Source organism: Sceloporus occidentalis, unplaced genomic scaffold, assembly GCF_023333645.1.
Source record: "Sceloporus occidentalis isolate IW3139 unplaced genomic scaffold, rSceOcc1.0.p SCAF_5, whole genome shotgun sequence".
In the NCBI taxonomy this organism is placed as follows: Eukaryota; Metazoa; Chordata; class Lepidosauria; order Squamata; family Phrynosomatidae; genus Sceloporus; species Sceloporus occidentalis.
Window position 1 is genome coordinate 90,214,764 of NW_028316985.1, and position 26,269 is coordinate 90,241,032.

At 39.3% G+C, this 26,269-nt stretch overlaps 1 protein-coding gene across 1 annotated transcript in view; it reads left to right on the plus strand.

Moving 5' to 3' along the window:
• The first annotated feature begins 925 nt into the window (after nt 1-925).
• The window catches only part of DHX15 (DEAH-box helicase 15), a 51,729-nt gene continuing 26,385 nt past the window's right edge, over nt 926-26,269 (plus strand). Inside the window, exons 1-5 of the mRNA XM_089524723.1 lie at nt 926-1,069; nt 16,696-17,038; nt 19,280-19,473; nt 20,936-21,095; nt 21,503-21,721. Of these exons, the coding sequence (XP_089380849.1) occupies nt 999-1,069; nt 16,696-17,038; nt 19,280-19,473; nt 20,936-21,095; nt 21,503-21,721 (987 nt within the window). The 5' untranslated portion in view covers nt 926-998. The remainder of the gene's footprint in view (nt 1,070-16,695; nt 17,039-19,279; nt 19,474-20,935; nt 21,096-21,502; nt 21,722-26,269) is intronic.

Genomic DNA, 26,269 nt, shown 5'->3' on the forward strand with positions numbered 1-26,269 from the left:
TGCATCATTCCATCTGCTTCTTATCAGTTGTCGGTGCCTCTCAGGTTCACCCTTGTGCCGGGATGTTCATCTTGCCTTCCATTTTATTTTGACTTAAAGTAAAGCACCAAACACCAGTCAAAAATGTTACTCTGCCCTTTCTAGGGTTGCCATAATTGTCCACTATTACCAGGGACAAAATGTAGAACAAATTCGAGACCAAACTGTAGGACAACTGCAGGACAAAACTCAGCCCAAAATGTAGGACGTTTAAGGTCCTCCCTTTTTCTTCAATGTCCTACATTTTGGGCTGAGTTTTGTCCTGCAGTTGTCCTACAGTTTGGTCCTGAATTTGTCCTACATTTTGTCCCTGGTAATAGTGGACAGTACCCATTATGAAACAACTCTCTTCAACATTTTTCTTAACTGAGGCTAAGTTCACTTTCTTTGGGGGTCTTTTCTCATTACATTCAGGGGAACCAGACATTGAATATGTAGAATAAAGACTGAATATTGCTTTTATCCATCTCACTATCAGTGGTCCCCAAAGACTGTGTGCCCTTTAAGGGAATCATTTTTTTTGGACTACATCTCCCAGAAGCCTCGGCCATGTTGGATAGTTCGCGGGGATTCTGGGAGTTGAAGTCCAAACTTTGTAAAGGCTAAATAAGCAAACAAGTCTGGAGAGGGAATAGTGAAGCCGGATGGACCTGAGTGTCTGAGGACTGAGGGACCTTCACGGCTCACTCTTCCCCCCACTTTTTGTTTTAAAACAATATCGTTGGGATCCGTTTAAAACATGAGGGGGGACCATTTGTGGGCCGGAACGGAAGTGCTGAGGGAGCGGGTTTCCGGAGGGAGCGGTTATTTGGTTGCGCCGCTGCCTCCCTTTGCTCCTCTTCCTCCTGCTCCTCCTCGCGGCCGCCGCTTGCTTGCTTCCTTCCTTCCTGCCGCCATTTTAGCTCCTCGCTCGCGCTCTTCCTCGGAGGCCCTCTCCTCCTCCGGCTCCCGCCACCGCCATGTCCAAACGGCACCGCCTCGACCTCGGGGACGACTACGCCTCCAGCAAGAAGCGCCTCGCCTCCGACGGGTAAGGGACGCCGGAGGCCCAGAGGGAAGGAAGGAAGGGGCCAGGCCTCCCTCCCTCCTTGTTTGCGGAGCCCTCTTCCCCCGCGCTCCGCCTTTAGCCTCCCTTTCCTTTGCAGAGCCATAGCCAGGCCTACAGCCCCGCTTTGTTTTTACCCTTGACCCTCCTTTCCTGCTTTAATACTATTGGGCCTCTCTCTCTCTCTCTCTATATATATATATATATATGCGCATGCACACGCACACACACATATATATATGTACATTAACATAGATATATTAGTTACATGAAATATATATATATATATATGTACATGTATATTAATATATCTGTATTGTATATCTATATTATATTAATATATATATATATTAATATGTATTACATACATTAATATATACTACACTAAACACTTTTTAAAGATGTCATATATATACACACACACACATACATATACATTAACATAGATGTATTAATTACATGTAATATATATATATCAATATGTGTATATATATTATATTTATACATTATATATATTTATATATATAATATATATATGTATATTAATATATATTACATACATTAATATATATACTACACTAAACACTTTAAAGACGTCATATATATATATATATACACACATATACATATACATTAACATAGATGTATTAGTTACATGTAATATATATCAATATCTGTGTATATATATTAATAATATATATATATATATATATATATGTATATTAATATACTACACTAAACACTTTAAAGACGTCATATATATATATATATATACACACACATATACATATACATTAACATAGATGTATTAGTTACATGTAATATATATCAATATCTGTGTATATATATTAATAATATATATATATATATATATATATGTATATTAATATACTACACTAAACACTTTAAAGACGTCATATATATATATATATATACACACACATATACATATACATTAACATAGATGTATTAGTTACATGTAATATATATCAATATCTGTGTATATATATATTAATATAATATATATATATATATATATGTATATTAATATACTACACTAAACACTTTTTAAAGACGTCATATATATATATATATACACACACACATATACATATACATTAACATAGATATATTAGGTAATATAATAAATAAAAAACAAAAGTTTATTTTTATCCCGCTTTTCCAATTCAGATCAAAGCGGCGTACAAATCCAGATAAAAAAGTTATATGTGTGTGTGTGTGTGTGTGTGTATATATATATATATATATATTATGTGTATAATATGTGTATATCAATATGTGTGTGTATATATATATATATAATATATATATTAATATATATTACATACATTAATATATATATATACTACACTAAGCACTTTTTAAAGATGTCATATATATATATATATATATATATGTCTGTGTATTAATGTATACATATTAATATATGTGATTAAAGATGTCTTTAAAAAGTAAAGCATAAGGCTGCATCCACACTGCAGGGATAACCCGCTTTGGCATCGCTTTAACTGCCTTGGCTCAAGGCTATGGAATTCAGGGAGTTGGGGTTTGTTTTGCAGCCCTTTACCCTCCTCTTCTGCACTCATTAACACTGTTTGGTCTCTTAATATATATATATATATATATATATATATATATTTATATATATATTAATGTGTGTGTGTGTTAAAGTCTTTTAAAAGTGTTTAGAGTGTAAGGCTGCATCCACACTGGAGAAATTTGGCACCGCTTTAACTGCCTTGGCTCACGGCTGTGGAATTCTGGGAGTTGGAGTTTGTTGTTTGGCCCTTAACCCTCCTCCTCTGCACTCTTTAACACTGTCTGCTCTCTCTCTCTATATATATATACACACACACACACACACACACATACACATCTTAGAAAAGTGCTTAGAGTGTAAGGCTGCATCCACTCTGGAGAGATAACCTGGTTTGGCTCCGCCTCAACTGCCCTGGCTCAAACCTGTGAAGCCTACCATTTTGTCACCCGCTTGTAGGCCTCAGAGAAGTGTGTGGCCCCAGACACTCTGCAGAACTATAACCCACTTTGAGACCGCTTTGACCACCCCGGCTCAGTGCTAGGGAACCTTGGGAAGTGTAGTTTGTTCTGGCACCAGAATTCACCCTGACAGAGGAGGCTAAAGGTCTCACAAACACTACAGTTCCCAGGATTCCCTAGCACTGAGCCAGGGCTGTCAAAGCAGTCTCAGACTGGATTATTTCTGCAGTGTCTTTGGGACCTTTGTCATTAGTTGCCCTCAGGGCAAACCCTGTGGATTGAGGGATCTCCAAGCCCCTCTTGTCCTTCTCTCTCCCTCTCTGCAGGTTCAGGCCCATGGTCCCTCTGAATGAGTCTAACTATGTGGGCTGTGGCCTTCCTCTCTTTCTACTGCCCTTTGCCTTCCCCAGCATCATGCAGAAATAATCCTGTTTGCGGCCACTTTAACTGCCCTGGCTCAATGCTGTGGAATTCTGGGAATTGTAGTTTGGCTGTGGCACAGGAGCTCTGAAAGAGGAAGCTAACTAAAGGGCCCAAACAGACAGGCCAAAATAAAGCTGCTTCGGGTCACTTTGGAGGTATGTTGTTTAAATGACACACACATCTTAAGAGGCCAGAAGCTGCAACAAAGCTGTGCTCCAGTCCTTAGGACTGGAGCTTGGCTTTGGTGCGGCTTCTGGCCTCTTAGGATGCGCGCAGCATTTTAAAAGCATACATCCAAAGTGACCCAAAGCAGCTTTATTCTGGCCTGTCTGTTTAGACCCGTACAGTTCCCAGAATTCCCTAGCGCTGAGCCAGGGCAGTTAATGCGGCCTCAAACGGGATTATTTCTGCAGTCTGTTTTGGACCATTGTCTTCTTGCCGGGCCTTCTCCCGATGAGGGCAAAATACAACTGCCTCAGTTTGGTCATCTTGGCTTTCAGGCTTGATCTCTTCTAGGGCCCTACAGTATTTGCTATTCCCAAGTGGTCTCTCATCCAAGTACTAACCAGACCCGACCCTTCTCAACTTCCAAGATCAGGCGAGATTGGACATGTTGATATGGCCATAGGCTTGTTCTAGGACTCATTTGTTGGTCTTTTTGGCCATCCACATTGTCCTCAGCACTCTTCTCCAGCGCCACATCTCAAATGACTTGATTTTCTTCCTATCAACTTTCTTCATTATCCATCTCTCACATCTCTCCCACATGGTAATAGGGAATAAAATGACTTGGACGGTTCGAATTTTAGTGTTCAGCTGTATATCTTTACACTTCAGGATTTTGTCTCGCTCTTTCACAGCTGCACTTGCCATTCCTAATCTTTTCCTGATTTCTTGACTGCAGCCTTGCTAGATCAAATTAAACACCAATCTGCTCAGTATTCAGTATTCTCACAATGCTCAACCAGATGCAGCGAGCAGTCCATATATTCAGAACATGAATTTCTGACCTTCTCTAGTACTATCCCTCCTGCCACCAACTGGTTTTTGATAGGATACTGCCTCTGAATCTGGAGGGTCCATTCAGCCAGTACTTTCAGTGTCTAAGCCTTCCTTTCCCCCCTCAAACATGCTTCCTTTTAAAGCTGTTATGAGTGTGCTCACTACATGTGATGATAAATTCATATTGAAACTGTGAAGCCATTATTTGTTTGGTGGAGAGCCACCATGGAGTAGTGGTTTGAGCATTGGACTGTGACTCTGGAGACCAGGTTTTGAATCCCGGCTGAGCCATGGAAACCCATTGGATGACCTTGGGCAAGTCACACTCTCTCAGCCTTAGAGGACGGCAATGGCAAACCCCTTCTGAAGAAACTTGCCAAGAAAACACCATGATAGGGTCACCATAAATTGGAAAGACTTGAAAGCATACTGACAACAATAACAAACTTACACATTACCTGATTCTATTGGTAAATCAGGTCCGGTGAGTGAGGTTAAGTTAGTGCTTAGGGATGAAAATCAGCTTCTAGTTATTCTGTCTATATTGTACATGGCTGTAATAAACTTGTATTATGTGATCACCTTGCATTGCCAATCTTCTAAACCTAAGAGTCAAATGGTTTAACTGTTTCTTGTAGGGATAGCGCTTCAAGCTGAGCATTTTTATTGTCCCCTTCTGCACCTTTTCTATGCCTGAAAAACATGCATTGACCAAAACTCTCCCAAATGCTCCAGCTTTAATGTTACCTTAGTTAGGGAAGGGTAGATAGCATGGCATAGCGGTTTGAGTATTGGACTAGTACTCTGGAGATGAGGGTTTGATTCCCCACTTGGCCTTGAATCCCACTGGGTGACCTTAGTCAAGTCACATACTTTCAGTGTCAAAGGAAGGCAGTAGCAAACCTTCTCTGAACAAATTTTGCCAAGAAAACCCCAAGCAAACTGCCTTAAGGTTGCCATAAACTGGAAACCACTTAAAGACATGCAACACACACAGATATGGAAAAAACAAATCTTATGAGAGTGTGTGTGCTATCGTTGATATCTGAACAGCTTAAGCCTGTGATCCTATATATTTAACAGAGGCTATTCTCATCACATTCAGTGAGATTTCCTTTGGAGTATTGATACACAGGAAGGGCTTTCTTTCTTGCCACCTAGTGCATAGAGCCATACAATACTCATTTGTTTTGTCCAACTGGTTATTTCAAACTCAGATTGGTGGTAGCGGTTTGCATGTACCGTATTTTCTGGCGTATAAGACGACTGGGCGTATAAGACGACTCCTAACTTTTCCAGTTAAAATATAGAGTTTGAGATATACTCACCGTATAAGACTACCCCTCTTCCAACGCACACCAAATAAAAATTAAAAAAACATCAGCTTTGATTTCAATATGCTAATTTTAATTCAAATGCTTATGACATGCAGGTACTTAGCAGGAAAACTTGTTGTATACAAAGCCTGCTTGGATTGGTCAGCGCTCCCTGCCTGTCCAGTCCTCCCTGTCTCCAAGATTTTCTTCTACCGTACTTGTACAACGCCGCCCTTGCTGCTTTCATATGGTCACCACATATGGAGGGTATGTGGCTGTGGCCGTTTTTGAGCTCCCCCCACCATATGCGGTGACCACAGTCTGGCTCGGAGGTTTCAGCACCCGCCCTATAAGACGACACCTGTCATATAAGATGACCCCTGATTTTTGAGAAGATTTTCCGGGTTAAAAAGTTGTTTTATATGCCAGAAAATGCAGTACTCAAAATTGACAGAGGTCCCCATGTTTTCCCCATGCACTTTTTCTGTTCTGGACCTCCCCACATAAGGGGAAAAAACTCATGTGCTCAAGCCCCATTAGAAACAATTGGGCTTGTGCACATGGCATGCCATGGGGTGCGCACCCCATTACTCCTTCCTGGTGTGCCGAAGCTTCTGGCGCAGGCTTCCAGCGTATGCTGGAAGCGGCGTAAGGTGCACCTGTGTATAATGTGGGTGCGCTGTATATCACCGTATGCAGGCCTTTGAAAATTTAGGATGAGGATCATGATTTGCATATTTCTGGATCCTATTGGGGTTGCTTCTAGACTCATTGCTGCAGCTATCGTCACAGATAGATGTGACGGCCAGGAGCGCTTGCTATCAGCTTTGGCTGATACGACAGCTGCAATCCTACCTGGAGCTGTGGGGGGAGGCTAGAAATGGTAGTACACACACTGGTAACCTCTCATCTTGACTTCTGCAATGCATTCTACATGGGGCTACCCTTGTGCCAATTGGTGCAAAATATGGCAGCCAGATTGGTCGCTGGCAAATCCAGATTCAACCATATAACACCCATTTTGAAATCCCTCCATTGCCTGCCAGTTAAGGTGTTGGTTATCACCTTTAAACCCCTAAATGGCTTGGGTCCAACTTACTTGCGGGTACGCCTCTCCCCATATAATCCCCCCCCCCCCCACACCCTCAGATCTTGGAAGAATCAACTGCAGCCACTAAAGACCAGGTTGGTTGCAGTTTCCCAGAGGACCTTCTCATTTGCTGCTCCGAAAGTGTGGAATGATCTGCCAGAGGAGATCTGTCCTGTTGCTGCCCTAGACACCTTCAAGAAGGTTGTCAAGATGGATCTCTCTGCTGTGGTCCTTCCCAGACTGTCCTCCCTTTTAAGATTAGCTCCATCTGTCCTAGCTGTCTCAATCCTATTCTGCTTGTTTTTAAATTGTTTTAACTATTTTATTATTTTAGTCTTGTAATTGATTGTTATTTTATGTAATGGGTGAGGGAAGAGGTGGGATATATAATAATAATAATAATTTGTTTTATTTATATACCGCTATTCCAAAGATCATAGCGGTGAACAGCAAGTAAGCTAATTAGCAAGTAAGCTAATTTGCCCCCAACAGTCTGGGTACTCATTTTAGTGACCTCGGAAGGATGCAAGCCTGAGTCGAGCTTGGGCCCTTTTGCTGGTCTTGAACTCGCAACCTTGTGGTTTTGAGTGAATGGCTGCAGTGCAGGCATTTAACCACTGCGCCACCAGTGTGCCAGTGGTTATATAAATAATATTATTACATTCCATGCCACTCCCATAACTTGGTAAATATGCTTTATAACCTGAGAGTTTAATATCACTGTTCTGCATCTGAAGAAGTGGGTTTATGTCCATGAAAGTCATGCTAAAATAAAAATTAGTTAATATTAAAGGTGCTGCTACATTTCTTTTTTCTCTTCTCATCCCTTCCTCCTTTTTATGCTTCAAGAGACTATCATGGTTACTACTTTGAAAACTTCTCTTAATAATAGTGGTATAACTATTTTAAATGTCTTCCAATTTGTATTTTAAAATTATGTGTCTGTTGTAATTTAAAATTCTGGCAATGTGATTTCTATACTCTTGAAAGCAAATGTGACAAAACTCTTCAACTGTTCCGCCTTCTCAACCGAATAGTGACAGGTGCAAACTGTAGCGTTATACAAATAAATCAAGAGAAGAGAGAAGTTCATAGGAACTTTGCTTTCATAAAAACATGCTGATCATGTTGGAAATAAAATCAAAATTCTTGTATGTTTTTGAAGGTGTTTGTGTGAAACTTCTAAGTACTTGTAAGGTTCTGATACCCTTCCTGCCACTGAGCCAAGTTGGCATCAAATGCTTCACTACTTTAGAGGTGGTAGGTGATAGTTTGACTGCAAGGAGAGGGCTTTATTCTTTGCTTTGGACTTTCTTGTCCATCTTATAGACATTTGTGGGATCACCTTTTCAAACACTGAATGTGTAATGTAATGCCAGTGTCCCCTGTGCAGTTCTTCTGAACGTAACAGTTCTTCTGTTAAGAAAGCGCACATGAGAGACACTTTTGCTGCCCCTGTGAGAATCTATTCCATGCCTAGATCCTCAAAAGGGAAAGGTGGGATATAAATAAATATTTTTTATTATTATTATATTATGTATGTGTGAGTCAGAAAGAGAGAGAGGATGAGAGAGAGGATGAAAGATTGAGAAACGATGGGTGGCAGAAAGAATGTACACAATGTGCGGTTTCATGAACCTGTGTCTATATTCAGTTATGCCTTTCAATTCATTGTTTCCATTGGCCAGCAACCATTTTAAGGAACAATCTCTAATCATGTCATAATAATGACAATCTTAGAAGGATAGAAAAGGGAGAGGGGAGAGAAAGAATCTAGTAGTAACTTTGAGACTTATTGACTGAGTTTTTGTGGATTGTAGTTTATTTCTTCAAATGCAATGATGGGAGTATAAAATTAATGCCAGTTAATGGATATGAGATCAGAGTGTAATGTAGTGGTCCCCCAACTTTTTCTGGCTACGGCCCCCTTTTATCTTGGGTGAGGACCCTGGCACCCCCATGCATATTGCTTGATATTAAGTCTACTATTCTGCTGCAAATTCAAAACAGTCCGTCTCGGTCACTGCTCCCTTTGTACCTGGTCACCCTGGGAGTAGCAACTGAGAAAGCTGGCTGAACAACAACTGAGAAGCCTCTCACCCATGCTACCCGTCCAGCAAAGGCTAGTGCGGACAAGGCTAAGCAGCTGGTCACTGCTCAGCCAGCTGCTTAGTTGCTGCTCCAAAAGCAACCAGATGCAAAGGGAGAAGCTTATCCCTGGTGAGGAAGGACTCTCAGTCCTTCTTCAGTGGGGCAGAAGTGGGTACAACCAGATTGTGTGTTGGAGATTTGCAGAGGCCACATGCCATGGACTGGAGTCATGGATGGGGAAGGGAGAGATTTTAACTAGAGGAGCTGCTCCAGAGTGAAGGACTCTTACCAAGAATTGACCCCAGATACTACTCCTTCACCACAGACATGTCTTCCCTACACAACTTCAAATGCCCCTCCCCACAAATATACACAAACATAGTTTCTTACGTTACCTCTTCTCTCAATCTGTCCAATGAAAGAACACCAGAGCAGCTCTAACCTGCTATCCAAGTCTCAGCAAAGCTCACAAAGTTTAAGCTTAAGCCACATTTGAAAGTTTTTTGTCACCGCTTCTCACCCACTGCTGTGTCCCAAAATGGTGCCATTTCAAGCCAAAGAAGTGATGTCCTGCACCCAAGCCTCACAGAAGTTTCCCAGCTGCCCCAGATGCAGCTAAGGGAGCGAGCTACTCCTGGCAGATGAAGAGTGGAAGACACCACGGTATGAAATGATCAGTGTGGCTGTGTTGTGGTTTTAAGGGACCCTGAAAAGAAGTTTCATGTAACCCTAATGGTCCTAAAGGTTGCTGGTTCTCTTTGTTTATCTGGCACATGAATACTTTGACTGAAGGCTGCTCTGCTGCCCTGTTTTCCCTCACCACCTCCCTGCATCTTTCACCAAATGTGTACCGCCCACTTTGGAAATCTCTTGTGTAATGGGATACAGAATGATGCAAATTGTGACAATGCCTGTATATCTTCAGATAATGGCGTAAGCTTAGTCTGTGATCTCACTGGTCTCTTTGTCTTGACATGTGAAAGCTTAGGTTCTGCTTATCCATAAATCTGTTCTCTTGAAAGAGTAATCTTTGTGATGTTTTTGATTTGCAAAAAAAAAAAAAAAAGGATGGAATGGAAGTCCTTTTACAAAAAAGAGAACATCAGTACGATAAATCTACCAGTGTCAGAAACCGGATTTTTAAAAACTGTTTACTCCGACATCTTCTAACAACTAGCCTTGTGCCTGCCTTGCTTAAAGGACATATTTTAAGTGAACTGGCAACTTTCAAAATGGTGACTTGCATGACAGAATCTGTTTCGTTATCCCACCAAAGCTGCTTTTGGTTCACATGTTTGGGGAAACTTTAGTATCCAACTGTGAGACGAAGCAGCTGTGATTTCTGGGATTAAAAACTGCTCACTATTGCTTATGGATCTGTGAAGAGGAGAGTGGAAGCTGATTTTGATTTTAACCATAGTGGTGACCAAACTAAGGTGGGAAATGGTGAGGAATATAGGTTCTTGCAAGTATGGATAGTAAGAAGATCCCAGGTCAAACCACAATTTCATACCCTACATTCTTAAATCATAGTTTAATCTGCAACTCCTTCAGATCACAAGGGACTGTAGTTCACTTAAAATGGTAAAGTGTCATAGTTGTAGACAGAGACTTCTCTTTTTAAAAGCAGAACAGTACAGAGATGAGGTGTAGTGTTAATGTAGCAGGTCTTCCAGTCATTTGTATATACTTCTCTAGTGCGGGTGTGGGCAAAATTCAGGATTATCAGGTCTACTTACCTTTTCACTTGTGTCCTAAAAAATATCAAGAGGAGTCAGGTACTTTGAACACACTGAGCACATTCTCAGCCTGAGATTTTGTTTTCATTACTTGAATTGAACTGGTCTTGTATTTCTTTCACAGAAAAGCCAATTTCAAGCTTTTGGGATTTATTTTTTTTTTGGGGGGGGTATTGTGTTGTTTAAACATATGAGAGTACAAAGCTTGTTGAACTGCTGCAGGTTTTCAAGAGATCTACAGTAGATCCTGGTTTGTGTTATATACTGAATACTGTCACTTCAGATGATCAATACTAGCAAGGCAGTCCCCAGCAAGTGGTGTTTGCATTAAAAGTAAGATGGCTATTGAGTAAAGAGGTCTTATACAGTTTATATTTATTTATTTATTTATTTCAAGGATTTATAACCCGCCTTTCTCCCACAATGGGATTGAAGGCAGGTTAACTAGTTGGTTGAATCTGAATGAATTCACATACAGAAAATTCAGAAACGAAGAACTAACTTCCTTGGTTTTTAAATGCCTCATTTCCATGAAATGGTGTGGGGTTGTTTTTAAAGATATTGCTTACCATTTACATAAGGGATAGGACTCATGGCATGCTTCAGTTGTTGTTAGACTGCAACTCCGCATCACTCTTCATCATTGGTTTTGCTGGCTAGGACTGCTAGGAATTGCAGTCCAAAAACATCTGGAGGGCTTCACAATTCTGTTCTTATTTACATCTGAATGTTTTGATACATAAGAGATCCCAGAAACATGCTTCCTGCTAGATCAGATCACCTTTCCAATTGCTTAGAAGGTCTTTAATGTATTTATCTAAAGAAATCCAGTGTTAGGCCAGAGTACTGAGACTTTCTTCTCTTTTCAAATCTCAGGGCTGCCAGAAAACAGTTCTGAAAGTTGCCTATTGGGCTACAGCTGGACCTGGCGAATACCTCTCCTGTTCCTGGCCAGCACTTGTATGGCTTTGGAATATGCCCTTAATTTAAAGAATTTCTGTGTATTGTACTCTTTTGTACAATTAATGATGTACATAGGATGGGTTTAATTTTCAACTGGGAAGCAGAAAACTAGATTATGTCCCCAACTAAGATTAGTTATAAAAGTGCCATCACCACCAGTTCTAAGCATATCTCCTTAAAACAAATAGACAAGAACTAAAAGGAGAGTTGAATGTGTATAAAAATAATTACAAATAGGTCTTTATTTGGAAAGATGCCCTTAAAAATATACTTGAGTCTGGAATTTGAAGACACCTGTATTATACATGTATATTATTCTCGACATGTTTGTGCTATACTGTTTTATATTGGAAATGTCCCATTTGTCAAACAGCTCATTAGTTTATGAATAATGTTCATGTTGTGTGCATATCATTTCCACGTTACTCCGTTAATATTATTTATTTATTTATTTATTCATTTTAATTATATTCCATCTTTCTCCAAGCACGGAGCCCAAAGCAGCTTACAATAATTTAAAACAAAGTTCATCTGAAATATTATTTTACAGGCATTAAAAGGCAAATTAAATGAAAAAACTTATTAAAAAGTACAATGTTAAAAACAGTTTAAGCACTTTAAAAACACAATTAAAAAGACACACTGCTTTCAAAACACTCTTCTGTCACATGATCTAAGAATCAAAGATCTGCCTAAATGATAAGGTCTTTATCTGCTGACTAAAATAGGGCAGAAAGCGAAGCCAGCCTGACCTCGTATGGCTAGATTTGTAGGGTCTGTAATATGAAATACAGGAGACGAAGAGACTAGGCTGCAGTATTGCAGAGAACAACTTTCTTTCCCGGAAACATATACTCTCTTCATTAAAAGAGAGCAGAACAGCACAGCATGTGCAGCACAGGGTTAGTTCTGAAAATTTAACATTAAATTTTTATACATACATCCTTTATGTTGCTGGTTTAAATGTAAGGGGTGGGGTGTAAGCTCTGATCGCAGACCCACCAGTTGCAGTGAACCCACAGAATAACACACGACATCTATGGTTGTCCAGTCACATACTTCCAACAAGGTTTAATTCTCTTCCACTTGTCATTGAGGCTCTCCCAGTTGCACTGTAGAATTATTCATACTAGTTAGTTCAGTTGCACATTGAGGAAGTACTTGAACTACATTCTCTTTTGTCAAAAGATTCTGTTTTTGTTGGTAAAGGAAACGTAATCAGTTACTGTAAACTGTTTGGGTTCACACTTCTACCTCTTTATTAATTGACCATACCTATGGATCTTATGAAACAATATTTTAAATAACTTTTCCATGAGAGAGAGAATTGCTGAAGAACTGTTCACTTAATTTTTTTCTGCCTTATATCATTGTCCCCTACCCTGAGATTGGCATCATTAATATGATTAGATGAATGTGGATTGGTGGAAAGCCAAACAAAAATCTTTAATTTTGCAATTGCTCACTTGTCTCGTAAACAGATAAAGACTTCATAGTTCAAATAGTACATGGGTTGCATGACCATAATTATTGGATAGTACACATTTCCCTGGCCTATTTGGAGCAAGCACATTGGCTATTTGACAGAGTCATTAATAACTTACCCATTCACAAGCTGTAGTAGATGTGTCCAGTCAATAAACGTCCATTTCCCATGGGAAACCACAAGCACATAAGCATATACATGTTCAGGCAAAATACCTAATGCACCAGAACAAGCTCAATAGCACACACCGCTACCACATACATGGTATAACATGAGAAACTGGCAGAATACATATTGAATAGTCAAAAACATGTCCCTCACCTTCTCTTTAATCTCATAGGGTATTCCAGAATACAGTGGAGCCTCGGGTTACGAAAATAATCCGTTCCGCGGCCGCTTTCGTAACCCGAACGGCTTTCGCAAGCCGAATCCCCATAGCCGCTAATGGGGAAAAGCCGCGATTTGGTGTAAAATTGCGGCGAAAAGCACCAAAAGTTTTTTCGGGGCCCGAAAAAACGTTCGTAACCCGGATCAATAATTTCCAATTGGATTTTTTCGGGTCCCGAAAAATTCGTAACCCGGGTATTTCGTATCCCGAGGTTCCACTGTATAATCCCTGAATAGAAAATTAGAAATTTGATTGAAGTCAGTGATCCTTTAGGCCAGTTTAGAAGGTTAGCAGGCATTCCTCCAAGAATATGAATACTTGCAGTATACTGCAATATTCACTTTCAGGGAAGTGTTGATTGTGCACTAGATGCAGTCTGCATTCTTTTAGTACACTAAGTCACTTACCAAAGAACCGGCCAGTTGCTGATATGTTGTGAGTCCTAGAATGCTTCTAGGTGTTTGTTGACTGACTGTTCTTAGTGGGAAATAGCTTTCAAACCATTCTGTTCATCGCTGACTTTTCTGTTTCAAGTACAGTCCGCTCTTCTTATACACAGATTTTTTTATACACAGATTCAAGCATCCACGGTTTGAAAATGTTCAAAAATGTATAAATTTCAAATATCAAACCTTGATTTTCCATTTTTTATAAGGGACACCATTTTGTTAATGTCATTATATGTAATGGGGCTTGAGCATCCACGGATTTTGTTATCCACGGGGGATCTTGGAATCAAACCTCAGTGTATAACAAGGGTCCACTGTATAAGGCTTTTATGCATGACATTATAGATATACCAGACCAGATAAGCAGGTCATAAGAAAATCTGGCTTTTTGTCAAATTTGTTCATGAATAGAGATGCTATTCTAGAAACCAAGAGAGTGATTGTTTTGGGTTATTCTGGTCCTTATGTTGGGATAGGTGGGAACACAGAATTCATTTAGAAAACAGAAAAATAGTCCGGGAAAAATCAACACATGAGCATGTATATTTTGAGTACAGATAAAGGAAAGTAGTTGTTGTGGTTTAAGTGTTGGACTAGAGACCGGGGTTGGAATTCTTATTTGGCCATGGAAAGCCTCTGGGTGACCTTGGGCAAAACACACTCCCTCAGCCTGAAAGGATGGCAAAATATGTCTTAGGGTCATCATAAGCGAGAACCAACTTGAAGGCAGACAAGAACTACAGAGTACATACTGAGATTGCCTTCATTTTAAAATGCTAGATCTGTATCCATAAATTTATCAAATTTAAAGGTGCCATATTTATGAACTTCTGAGTACCTAGCACTGTAGTCTCTGTGTATACTACAAGTTGCCTATTGACTTAGGCCATCCATGAATTTCATAAGGTTTTCTTAGGTAAGGAATACTAAGAGGTGGTTTCACAGTTTCTTCATTTGAAATACAGCTTACAGATTCCCTTAGTGGTCTCCCATATATGTGTGTGTGTGTATGTGTGTGTGTGTGTGTGTGTGTGAGAGAGAGAGAGAGAGAGAGAGAATCAACTCATTTGAGAAGTGTTGCTGTCAAAGAGTGACCACGGATGTCCCAAAATACAAATGGGTCTTGGTATAGATCAAGTCTGAACTCTGCCAAGAAGCCAAGATAACTAAATTCAGGCTGTTGTATTTTGGCCACATTGTGAGAAGGCATGACTCATTAGAAAGGCAATATTGTTAGGAAAGTAGAAGGCAATAGAAAGAAGGAAGACTACATGACAGATGGCTAGACTCATTAAGGGAGGTTATGGGTGTGAACCTGCATGAGCTGAGCAGAGCAGTTGAGGATAGGAAGACTTGGAGATGTCTCATCCACAGGGTCACCATGAGTTGAGGCTGACTTGAAGGCAGATAACAACAACAACTTGGTATTCCTTTGCAGTCTCCCATCTAAGTACTAACCAGAGTCAATGCTGTTTAGCTTCTTAAATCAGACAGGATCTGATGCCTTGGGTATTTACTGTCTTAGTCCTTTTTATTTGAAGGTGTTACTGAGGAAGAAAGGTGGAATAAGCACCAGGTTATAAAGTATAAACCTGATTTCCATTCATACTACATCTTGCTTGCTATATTTAAATGACAGCAGACTATTTATGACCTGCCTTTTGACCCAAAATGTTCACAAAAAGATAGTGAACATTGAAACAAATTCAAAACAACAAGCCAGTTGTCTTTAACAATTCATAGAACAGAATCACCCCCATTAAAAAAGAACTGAAAAGGCAAACCACACAAATAAAACTAAGCAGAGGTATGGCTAGTCTCATCTCCATAGAGAAGGAATGCCAAAACTATAATGTGCCAGCAAGAGGGCCTTTCCCCATATTCCTATGATGAGACATAGAGAAGGCCTCTGAAGGAGACTGTAAATGTGGACAAGGTCATAGGGGAAGAAGACTGTATTTCCTAAGGCTTGGCTTCACACAGTTGAGGATTGTAAAAGGAAGAACCAATACCTTGAATCGGACCTGGAAACAACTATGAATCCACTGCAGTACACATCAGAGAGCCATCTGGCCAGACATTTTGCACCTGATCCAGTTTCAAATATACTTCAGGGACAGCCCCACAAAACAATATGTTATTGCAGTAATCTGACGTTTTACATACAAGAATGGAAGGGAAAGTTTCTTTGCGGTATATTCCTTGTTCCATATTTTTAAGGTGGCAGAAGCAGAAAAAGAAAAGCATTTGTATCCTGGGAGTTGGATTAGCATTCTGCCAAAAATAAGTGGCATTATGCTTGCTTCTGGTGGAAATTGCGTTTATGCAACATCACACATGGGCAGTGCTGGAGCTGAGTCCATCACACTTTAGCTTACTTACTGATCCACCCTGCAAAAATTGGCAAGGGACATTGATGATTGAAAATATATATGCAGGTTCTTGGAAAATCATATAAGATTAGTTCATATTTAAAACAAAAACTGCATTGTTTTGGTTTCCAATTGTATTTTTGGCAATAAGGAGATGTTAGTGTGTTTATTCCAAAATATACATCTTGCTTTATTCTGAAAATTATTTAGGAAGGATTGAGAGGTGCATTTATTCTAATGATAACATCTTTATATATCCTGAAAATTATGTAGGAAGGATCGAGATCGGGAACGGGATCGTGATGACCGCTCCAAAGACCGTGACAGGGATCGAGATAGAGATCGTGAGAGGGAAAGAGATAAGGAAAAGGATTTACGCCCTTCAACCAATTCTGCACTCATTGCTGGTGTGGGGTTACCAGCTTTAAAACCAGCTGTACTTCCACAGGGTATCAATCCATTTACAAACCTACCGCACACACCTCGTTACTATGAGATCTTAAAGAAACGGCTTCAACTCCCTGTCTGGGAGTATAAGGAAAGATTTACTGATATCCTCATCAGACACCAGTCTTTTGTACTTGTTGGTGAGACAGGTTCTGGTAAAACAACGCAGGTAAGTTTTTCTTTAGCCTTTACAGGTGATTTGTAAAGATTATGCAGTAAATGGTATGTCATAACGCTTTGTATGATTCTGTGAAATTATTCAGTGTTGCAGTAGCAATATTTCAGTGTCCTTAAAGAAATTCATTGTGCAGTGACACATCACAGGTCTTAGCCTTTCTAGCAAGATCTGTTTAATGAACCTTTCAGTTGCTTAATGACTAGAAAATGATGTAATGAGATTTCACTTTCCTCCCCCACCTTTGGTAGTCTGTCTGTCTTTTCAAGGTCTGTTACCTCTTCATAAAGGGTTCAATGAGGTTTGAATTGCTCAATGCAAGCCTGTGTTAATCTACAAATAACCACTATTCTGGTTATTTGCATGTGGTTTATTTATAATAATGATAGCAAAATGAGGGTAAGCACTTAAAATATTTTTTTTCCTGAAACTTACTGGCTAGTTGGAAAATCTTAATGTCAGTATTTCATTCCATATCTAGTTCATTTATAGTGATGCCTAAATTTGCCTTCAGATTTTTTGAAAATATAAAATCTTTGAAAATATATGTATGTTGCAATGTTACTTGTATTTGCATAGTCTAATTATCCAGGCAAAATTGTGTTGGTATAGGTTTGATGAACATAACTTTCTTACTAGTCACAAATACAAGTAGCAGTATTTTTGCAGAGTTCACAGAAAGGATAAATGCTCTATTAAGATGTATTTGGTATCCATACAAAATATTCTGGGCTATTTGGTCTTAATTCTCATTTTGTATATGTCTTGTCATGTCATCAGTTTTACAACATACAACACAAGTGTCAATCCTACAGGTGCTAATAGTAGCTAACTATGTACAGTTGGCCCTCCATTTTCACGGGGGATCTGTTCTGGAGTCCCCCCATGAAAATGAAAGATCACCAACATATTATTTTGTATACATCTTTCCCTCAAAGACCACTCTAATAATTTTCTGTAAAGGTTTGTAGTGATAACTTTCTCTATGTTGTAACACATATGTAAATTAAACAGATACCTATTCTAGATAATAGAGCAAGGTTAATGTAAGGATTGTGGCCAAAATATTCCTATTCATTTAATGTAAAACCTCAGCCTAAGGACAAGTGGATTACCATCTGAGTTACTTAGTTTAGCTATTGGCATTGGATGTGTTTTAAAATAACAATACCTGCATCTCTTCGTCCTGAAGCAGTCCCCATTTTGTTTTCAGTATTATCACCATAAAACCTCTGTCATTTTAAGACCACTTTGCTGATTTTTGTCCACCTTTTTTGTCATTTCTCCATGAGCCTGGGTAAAGTTCAACCGCTAGCATAGCACACCCAGATTCCAGCAGACATTGTCTTTTTTCATGTCACTCTATAACTAGATGCAGTTGTCTCCTCACAATTTCTATGCTTAAGTCACCAGTCTCAGCTATTAAAGATGACTAATACAACAGTGTTTGTAAAGCAATTTATAGAATAGCATATGGTTTGCCACTTCCATCCAGAAGCATGCCCTCCAGTCCTTTCCTGACTGCATACATGGTTCTAACTGCCTTGAATTGAAAGTGCTGTAGAGAAGCATTTGAAAGGATGATGGTGTGTTGTGTTTGTATCTCAGAGAAAAATGTTTCTCTTCGTGCAACAGTGCTGTGTTTTCACCTTTGATTTAATTTGGTATAATTTTGTGTCTATCCCTTTTTAATACTGTGTAGCCTTTAATGTTCCATGTTAAGGTATCTTTTGGTCAGTTTATAAAAGATTATTCTTTTGTATATGAATTTACAGCTTTTAATAACTTGTGTTAATGTTGTCTGTAGCATCCAAGCCACTGGTAAATAAAGTTACAAACTTTCAATGTTTTGTCATAGATGTAGACATTCTTTACACAGTAACAATGTCTGAAAGATAAATATTTGCCTTTATGTAGTGGAAGACATGGGCTAAATGAATCACTTCAAAACTTCTGTTATTGTAGAGGGTGATGTGTATCCTAGTGGGTCATTTTAATATACATTTAAATTGCTTCTGCAGTGCTTTTCCTTTTGCTTCTGTTTCTTGATAATACAAATGAAATAGAATTGCAGTTGTGCTAGCTGTGACATGTTTCTATAGCCCCTATCTATTTCTTTTCTACTTATAATTAATTCAAGACTCTTTAGGCAGGGACTTAGCTGTCTTTACAGTGAAAACAACCATGATAAATGTATAAAATAAACAATGAAGGGAATACTTTCTCCCCCAATAGATCCCTCAGTGGTGTGTTGATTATATGCGTTCGCTGCCAGGACCAAAGAGAGGTGTTGCATGTACTCAACCCAGGAGAGTTGCTGCTATGAGTGTGGCCCAGCGAGTTGCAGATGAAATGGACGTGATGTTAGGCCAAGAAGTTGGTTATTCTATTCGATTTGAGGATTGCAGTAGTGGAAAAACTATTCTAAAGTAAGTATTAACTACTATATACCCCTAAAAATGCTGCCATGTATATTTGAAAGGGGCCTCTTGTATGTAACATGCGAAATGTGGAACTTCAACCTGAGATACCTTTTTGGTGTTTATGTGCCCATATTCTCAGCGCATGGAGAAAACAATGACTATATTGGACTATACTCCTGAACCTGAATAAGTCAAGGGGAAAATTTAGGGGCATGTAAGAAAGGATGCAAAGGGCAAAACAAAAGGAAAATGCCACTTTCCTCCCTCCTTCTCCCCCTCTGGACCTCTCCCAACCACCTAACACCACTTCCCCTGGTGCTGGCAGAAAAGGTTTTAACATTAGATTGAGAAGGGAAGGAACTGGAGGGAAGTGGGTTTTGGTGGGGAGAGAAGGTTTTAACATTTGATTGGGAAGGAAGTGGAGTCAATTGGAGTGTTTTGTGGGGAGAGATGGTTTTAAAATTGGATTGGGAAGGGCCTCTCTCTCTCTCTCTCTCTCTCTCTCTCTCTCTCTCTCTCTCTCTCCTGCCTGGGACTCTCTTTCAAGAAATCACTGCCGATTTCTGCAGGCATATTGGGCAGTAGTTTGTTCAAGGCCTTTCTAAGCACTATTGCTGTATTGACCCGGATATAAGTCTACCTAGGATTTTAGGGTCAGTGTTTGGGCATAATTTTTTTTACATGTAGTCAAGTGTATGTGGTATTCTGTTTTTTGTTTTGGTGTTTTGAGAGACATTTGAATATATATGGAACAACCCAATCTACTATTTTTTTCTCCCTCTTTTTAATGAGAAGGAGTCTGTGAATGATCAGTGGGTTGAGATTTTGTAGTTTCCATCAGTGCTTGCTAGCATAGCCAGAGGTTATGAATGCTGACAGTTACAGTCTGACAATATCTGGAGGGCTATATACTTCTCATCCCTGGTGTGGCGAATTACCTTGATTGAACTTGAATATTTATTGGAATTCATCTGTTGAAAATAATGTTTTTACTCCTTTCCAAATTATTTTACAAAGGTGAAAAAGGGCTTAGATGTCTTTAAGGATGCACATATTCCAAGAGCTCTTTCATTAATGATTAGTAAAATGATCATTAGTGCACAGCAAACAAAGGAAGTGCATTGGCCTTCTGTATCCACAATTCCGTATCCATGGATTCAACCATCCATGGCTTGAAAATATTTTAAAACTATATAAATTCAAAAGAACAAGCTTTTATTTTTCCATTTTATATAAGGAACTCTATTTTATTATGTTTTATTTAATAGGACTTGAGCATCCACAGATTTTCATAGCCACCAGGGTCCTGGAACCAAACCCTGGCAGATACCAGGGGCTCACTGTAATAGTGATGCTAACACTGGCAGTAACTGTGCACTGGGAAATGCTGAAAATATTCTTTGAATGAAGTAAGAGAAAAAATCCAAACCCACTGTATCTTGTATTAAAATATTGGTTTTCTGCTCAGGTATATGACAGATGGTATGTTACTACGTGAAGCTATGAATGATCCTTTACTGGAACGTTATGGAGTAATAATTCTTGATGAAGCTCATGAAAGAACTCTGGCTACAGATATTTTGATGGGAGTTTTAAAAGAGGTTGTAAGGCAAAGATCTGATTTAAAGGTCAGTAGAATATATCATTTGTAGAATATCACAGTGCATTTCTAGGAGATATCCTCAATACTAATCACTCTACACACTGTTAATAAAATTTTAATTGTGTATGTGTGGCTGAAATTTTTTAGTGATTTTATAATTCACAAAATAGGTTGCACTTGTAATCTTTAAGTATCTCCCCCCCACTCAGTATTTGCTGTCTTAACACACATAGTCTGATCATGTGTATACAGAGCCAAGTGTATACAGAGCCAATGAGACTTGCTCCCAATAAAGTTTATTTCGGATTATAACCCAAACAAACGAAAACATGGCAGTATAATTGTGTCAGGTTTCACCTTTAAATTCCATGTTAATGTGCTTGAATTAGTGTATTGTATCCAGTAATGCTGTATTTTTCTTTTGTATTGTAGGTTATAGTAATGAGTGCTACTCTAGATGCTGGTAAATTTCAAATTTATTTTGATAACTGTCCTCTCCTCACTATACCTGGCCGTACCCATCCTGTGGAGATATTTTATACACCAGAACCAGAGAGGGATTATCTTGAGGCAGCTATTCGTACAGTAATCCAAATTCATATGTGTGAAGAGGAAGAAGGAGATCTTCTACTTTTTCTTACTGGACAAGAGGTATAGTCTACCAGATTCTTCATAGAGATTATACATAGTCACACATAAGAGGTTTTGTTATCAATATTTTTATTGTGATTTATGTTCTGTTATCCTGGTTGCTTATTTTTCAAATATTGTGAAGTTGCTACAGGGAGAATGCTAAACTGATGAACAGTTGTCAAAACTAAGGAGTTCTGCCTACATCACAGGGAAAATGTACTTTCCAATCAAGCTAAAGTTTTGGTCAATCTTGTCTTCTCAAACCTCTGCTATAATTTTCTGTATTCTTTATTTCATAGATTTTTGTCCTGTCTTTCAACCTAGAGGTTTCTGAGCCAGCAAAAAATTGAATACTTAAAACTAAAATCAAACCAGGGAAATTGTTTTTATTTTTTTTAATAAAAAACATAATGGCAATAGACATAATAAAAACAGAAGCCACAATAAAATATTAATTTAAAAGATTGCTGAACTTTAGAGTTCACCTATTAAAAATAACAGAGACAAGAAACCCACTGAGAGCCCCCTGGGAACAGGGTGACCAGATATTATGACGGCAAAGGAGGACACAGCACTTTAAAATGTAGGAGATTCAAGAAAAATGTAGGATATTACAAAAAAGGGGTAAAAATACTCATCTAAATATAAAGCCATGCTTAGTCATGCTGAAAATGGAGGACATTTTGGAATTCCTCCTGGACAGAAGATTGAAATGTAAGACATGTCCTGGAAAAGGAGGACGTCTTTTCACCCTGTTTGTGGATGATGCCCCTCCCTCCCATGCACTGCCTTCAGTAACCACCTGCCTCCCAGTAGCAGATATGCACCCTGGAGCCTGATCTCTAAAGATCTTAAGGCTTGGACAGAATTTCTTGGAAGAAGATGGTAGTGATCAAATCTAAATGTTACCAGGACATAAATAACTCAGAAGCCTGCTTCTGGAAATTTAGGAAGCCACTTTATAACAAGTTATAGAGTTGGTCCATTGAGCTTGGTGAAGTTGTAGATAGCCTCTGCCCTTCTACATCTTAGACTACAGTTCACTTATACCTGACTGTTGACTGTGCTGTGGCTTATACGATTTAAGTTGCACACTACTAACAACACTGGTATAGATCTCCAGAGTTTCAAAGAGATGTTTTATCTATTGCTACCTGGAGTTGCCACACTTTGAATCTGGCACTCTGTTTAGGTAGCACTCTCTAAGAAGAGTTCCAACTACCACCTTTCCCTAAGTTAGTAAATTGGGTGGGCATTAGCCAGGTGTTGGTGGCTTCGTTGGCCTAATGGAAGGCCATGTCCTGATTTTTTTCCTTCCAAATTCATTTTTTTATTCCAAGCACCCCTATCTAGACATTTGAGGAGCAATTTAACTATGTTTTTGGATGCCACTAGGCTGTTACAAGCCCAGAAGAGCCTTTATTTAATAAGAAAATAAACCAGAGCCACACTTTGGGTTTAATTGCCTAAAACAGCTGGGTTTTCCCCCCTATAATGAATTTTCTTCTTACATTCCCTAAGTGGGCTTAGGGTCTGAACCTTTTTTTGGCAGCCCCCCCACCCCCCCATCTAACCCGTCTGGGTTTTTTAGGGCAGGGGGAGGGAACCACCAAAAAGGTTCCTAAGTTGTGCTCTCAAAAACCCTCTGTTGTAAAGAATACTTAATATGCAGAATGTTTCTTGGGCATCCATTGTTAAAGCTTTATCTTATCTCACTATGAAACTGCCAGCTTGATCCTTTAAGAGAAAGTGCAGTCCCATGTATAAGAGAGAGTATGCACAACCTCTCCCTTAGTCAGTTAACCCATCTGCTATTAAGTTTGGCATCTTAATGAACTGCAGCATTCCCAAAGCCCATTATTGACTCCAAGTTTATCATGTTTTCTTACTCGAAGTTGTCAGTAGCATGTTTGTGATGTGTATGTGTTGTGTTTTCAAGTCACCTGTCTACTTATGGTGACCTCATTAATGTCATAAGAGTTTCTTAGGCAAAGAATTTTCAGAGATGGTTTTGCCAGTTCTTTCTTCTGAAATGCCACTCCTCAAATTAGGACAGACTTTCACTGTGCTTTCATAATGGATATTAAACAGCATCAGGGACGTAGTCAAGGGGGGGGGTTCTTGGGGTCCAGACCCCCCCCCTTCCATTAGAAAAATGAATGGTGTGTGCTTCTGTGCTGCCACACCCAAGCCCCATTATAATGGTTGGACCCCCCTTCCTAAAATCCTAGCTACATCCCTGACAGCATGTGAAGCAAAATTATTCTCTTGGCTAAATTATTTGTTTTCAAAATGATATATGCTTCTCCCTCCAGATTCACTGAGGTTAGGGACAGAGGACCCCTGTGAAACTGAAAAAAAAAGTAAATAAATAAACAGTACTTTTTTAACCTGTGGGAATACCTCTCTAGGAATTTCTAGGTCCTCCAGCAGAACTCTGTGGCCAACATCAGTCAGAATGTGACCATAGAATCATGTTGCAGGACCTACAAATGCTTAGAGAAGTGTTTTCTCTAGGAATCTTTAGGTCCTCCGTTGTAACTCTATTGTCAACTTCCAGCAAAATTTATCTGGAGGACCTAGAGATTCCTAGGGAGAGAGCATATTAATCAAATTCACAAATAATCAGATCTGCCAAAGCCAAAAATGTGGAGGGGCAAGTATATATTTAACAAAACATTCATGTTTTTTTTCTTTCTGTCCCAAGACCTCTGAATTGACTGAAGTTTTATCTTTTTAAATTGCTTTACGTGAAATGTTCCATGTTCAGATGTTGAAAAATATAAAATATGACCTTTGAACTTTTAGATAAAACTTTAGCTGAAAGAGGCAAGAAACAATTATTATGTCAACATAATCCTGAAAGTTCATTCTGATTTAAAACGAGTATTTCAAAAGATTTGAGTTTGCACGAACACTGCTGATTGTCTCTAAATCATGCCAGAATTTATTGAATTGACTGTAAAAGCAGACACCTGTTGATATTAAACTCTTTCACTATGGGTTGTCCGTTTCCCCCCCACATACTAGCTATCTTTGTTCTCTAGCTGTTCAGACGTTTTCAGTAATATGGCCTCAGTATGTCCCAAAGCAATCACAGGGAACATACAGGCAAAACAAATGATTTTAATACCCAGAGCGATTGTGATAATTACTTTCCCGCAGTTAAACCATACATGCCAATCATTTGCATTAGCTTCTGAGTAGCGCTTAATACAATAATTTGCTTTAAATTCTGTAATCGTGCTATTATGCATATTTTGGAGGAACACAAATACATAAAGTGGTTATGGGAAGGTTTTCTCTCCAATCTGTGGAGATATTTATCCCATATTAAAGAGTGTAGAGAGTCTGTCTGCTGGAGTAATGATTTTCACATAGTTTGTACAGTGGGCCCTTGTTATTGGGTTGGGGTTTGGTTCTAGGATCCTCTGGGGACCAAAATCCATGGATGGTCAAGTCCCATTAAATACACTGGCATAGTGAAATGGTATCCCTTATGTAAAATAGCAAAATCAAAGTTTGTTTTTGGAATATAGGAATATTTTCAGGCATGGATGGTTGAATTCATAGATAAAGAGTCCACAAATAAGAAGGACCACATGTATCAGTTACAGGAGGTGGAGTATAAATGGCCACCAGAGATAGTAAATTATCTTAAGTGAGATGATTGAAAGTTCATTTTTAAAAGAAATCCAGCCCATACAGATTGCACATCAGCGATAATAGCTGAAAGGACTGCTCCCAGAAACTCCGTGTCCCCTATAAAATGGTAGGAAGAAAATTTGGGTGGCCAAATACAGTTGGTCCATCATATTCATGGATTCTTTGCCTATGGATTCAAGCATTCACGGCTTGAAAATAATTAAAATATATATAAAGGAACATTGATTTTATATAAGAGATACCATTTTACTATCTGTTGTATTTAATGGGACATAAACATCCATAGATTTTGATTTCCATGGGGGTTCTGGAACTAAACCCCAACAGATACCAAGGGACCACTCTATTGGCTTTCAGAAATCCATTGCTCCCCTAAATTGTCTCCCACATGTGCTTTGCCGGGGGGGGGGGGCAGACAGGTATTTCTTTTTTGAGAGCAGGGCAGGTTAGCTTCATAGAAGGAGGTCTGGTTTCAGAGGAGAAGGTAAAAAATAGCCCTCTCTTCCACTTGGGCCCCATTTCTCTCACCTTGTCTGCCTGCCACTGCCAGTTGCTCTTGGTCCAACTACTGTCTATTGGGGGTGGCCATAGCTCCAAACAAGCAGCTCTAACTTCCCAGTGCTGCTCCTGAAGTTAGCACTCCAATAGCAGCAGTTGTCACCTGCAGTTGCTTGTCTTCTAGCTGTATCTGTCAGATATGAACAGGAGAATAGTTATGCTGCCAAGCTGGCACAGAGTGGAGTCTGAGCTGGCTTGTCCATTTGGTCACCTGCTCCTGCTGTTCTGAGGACCACTTTTGGTGCCGCTCCAGTGCCCACTGTACTCCCTTCAAAGGAATTACTGGTGCGTTACAGACGCGCACAAAGTACGCGCTCTGTGCGTGCTAGGGTTGAGCGAGAG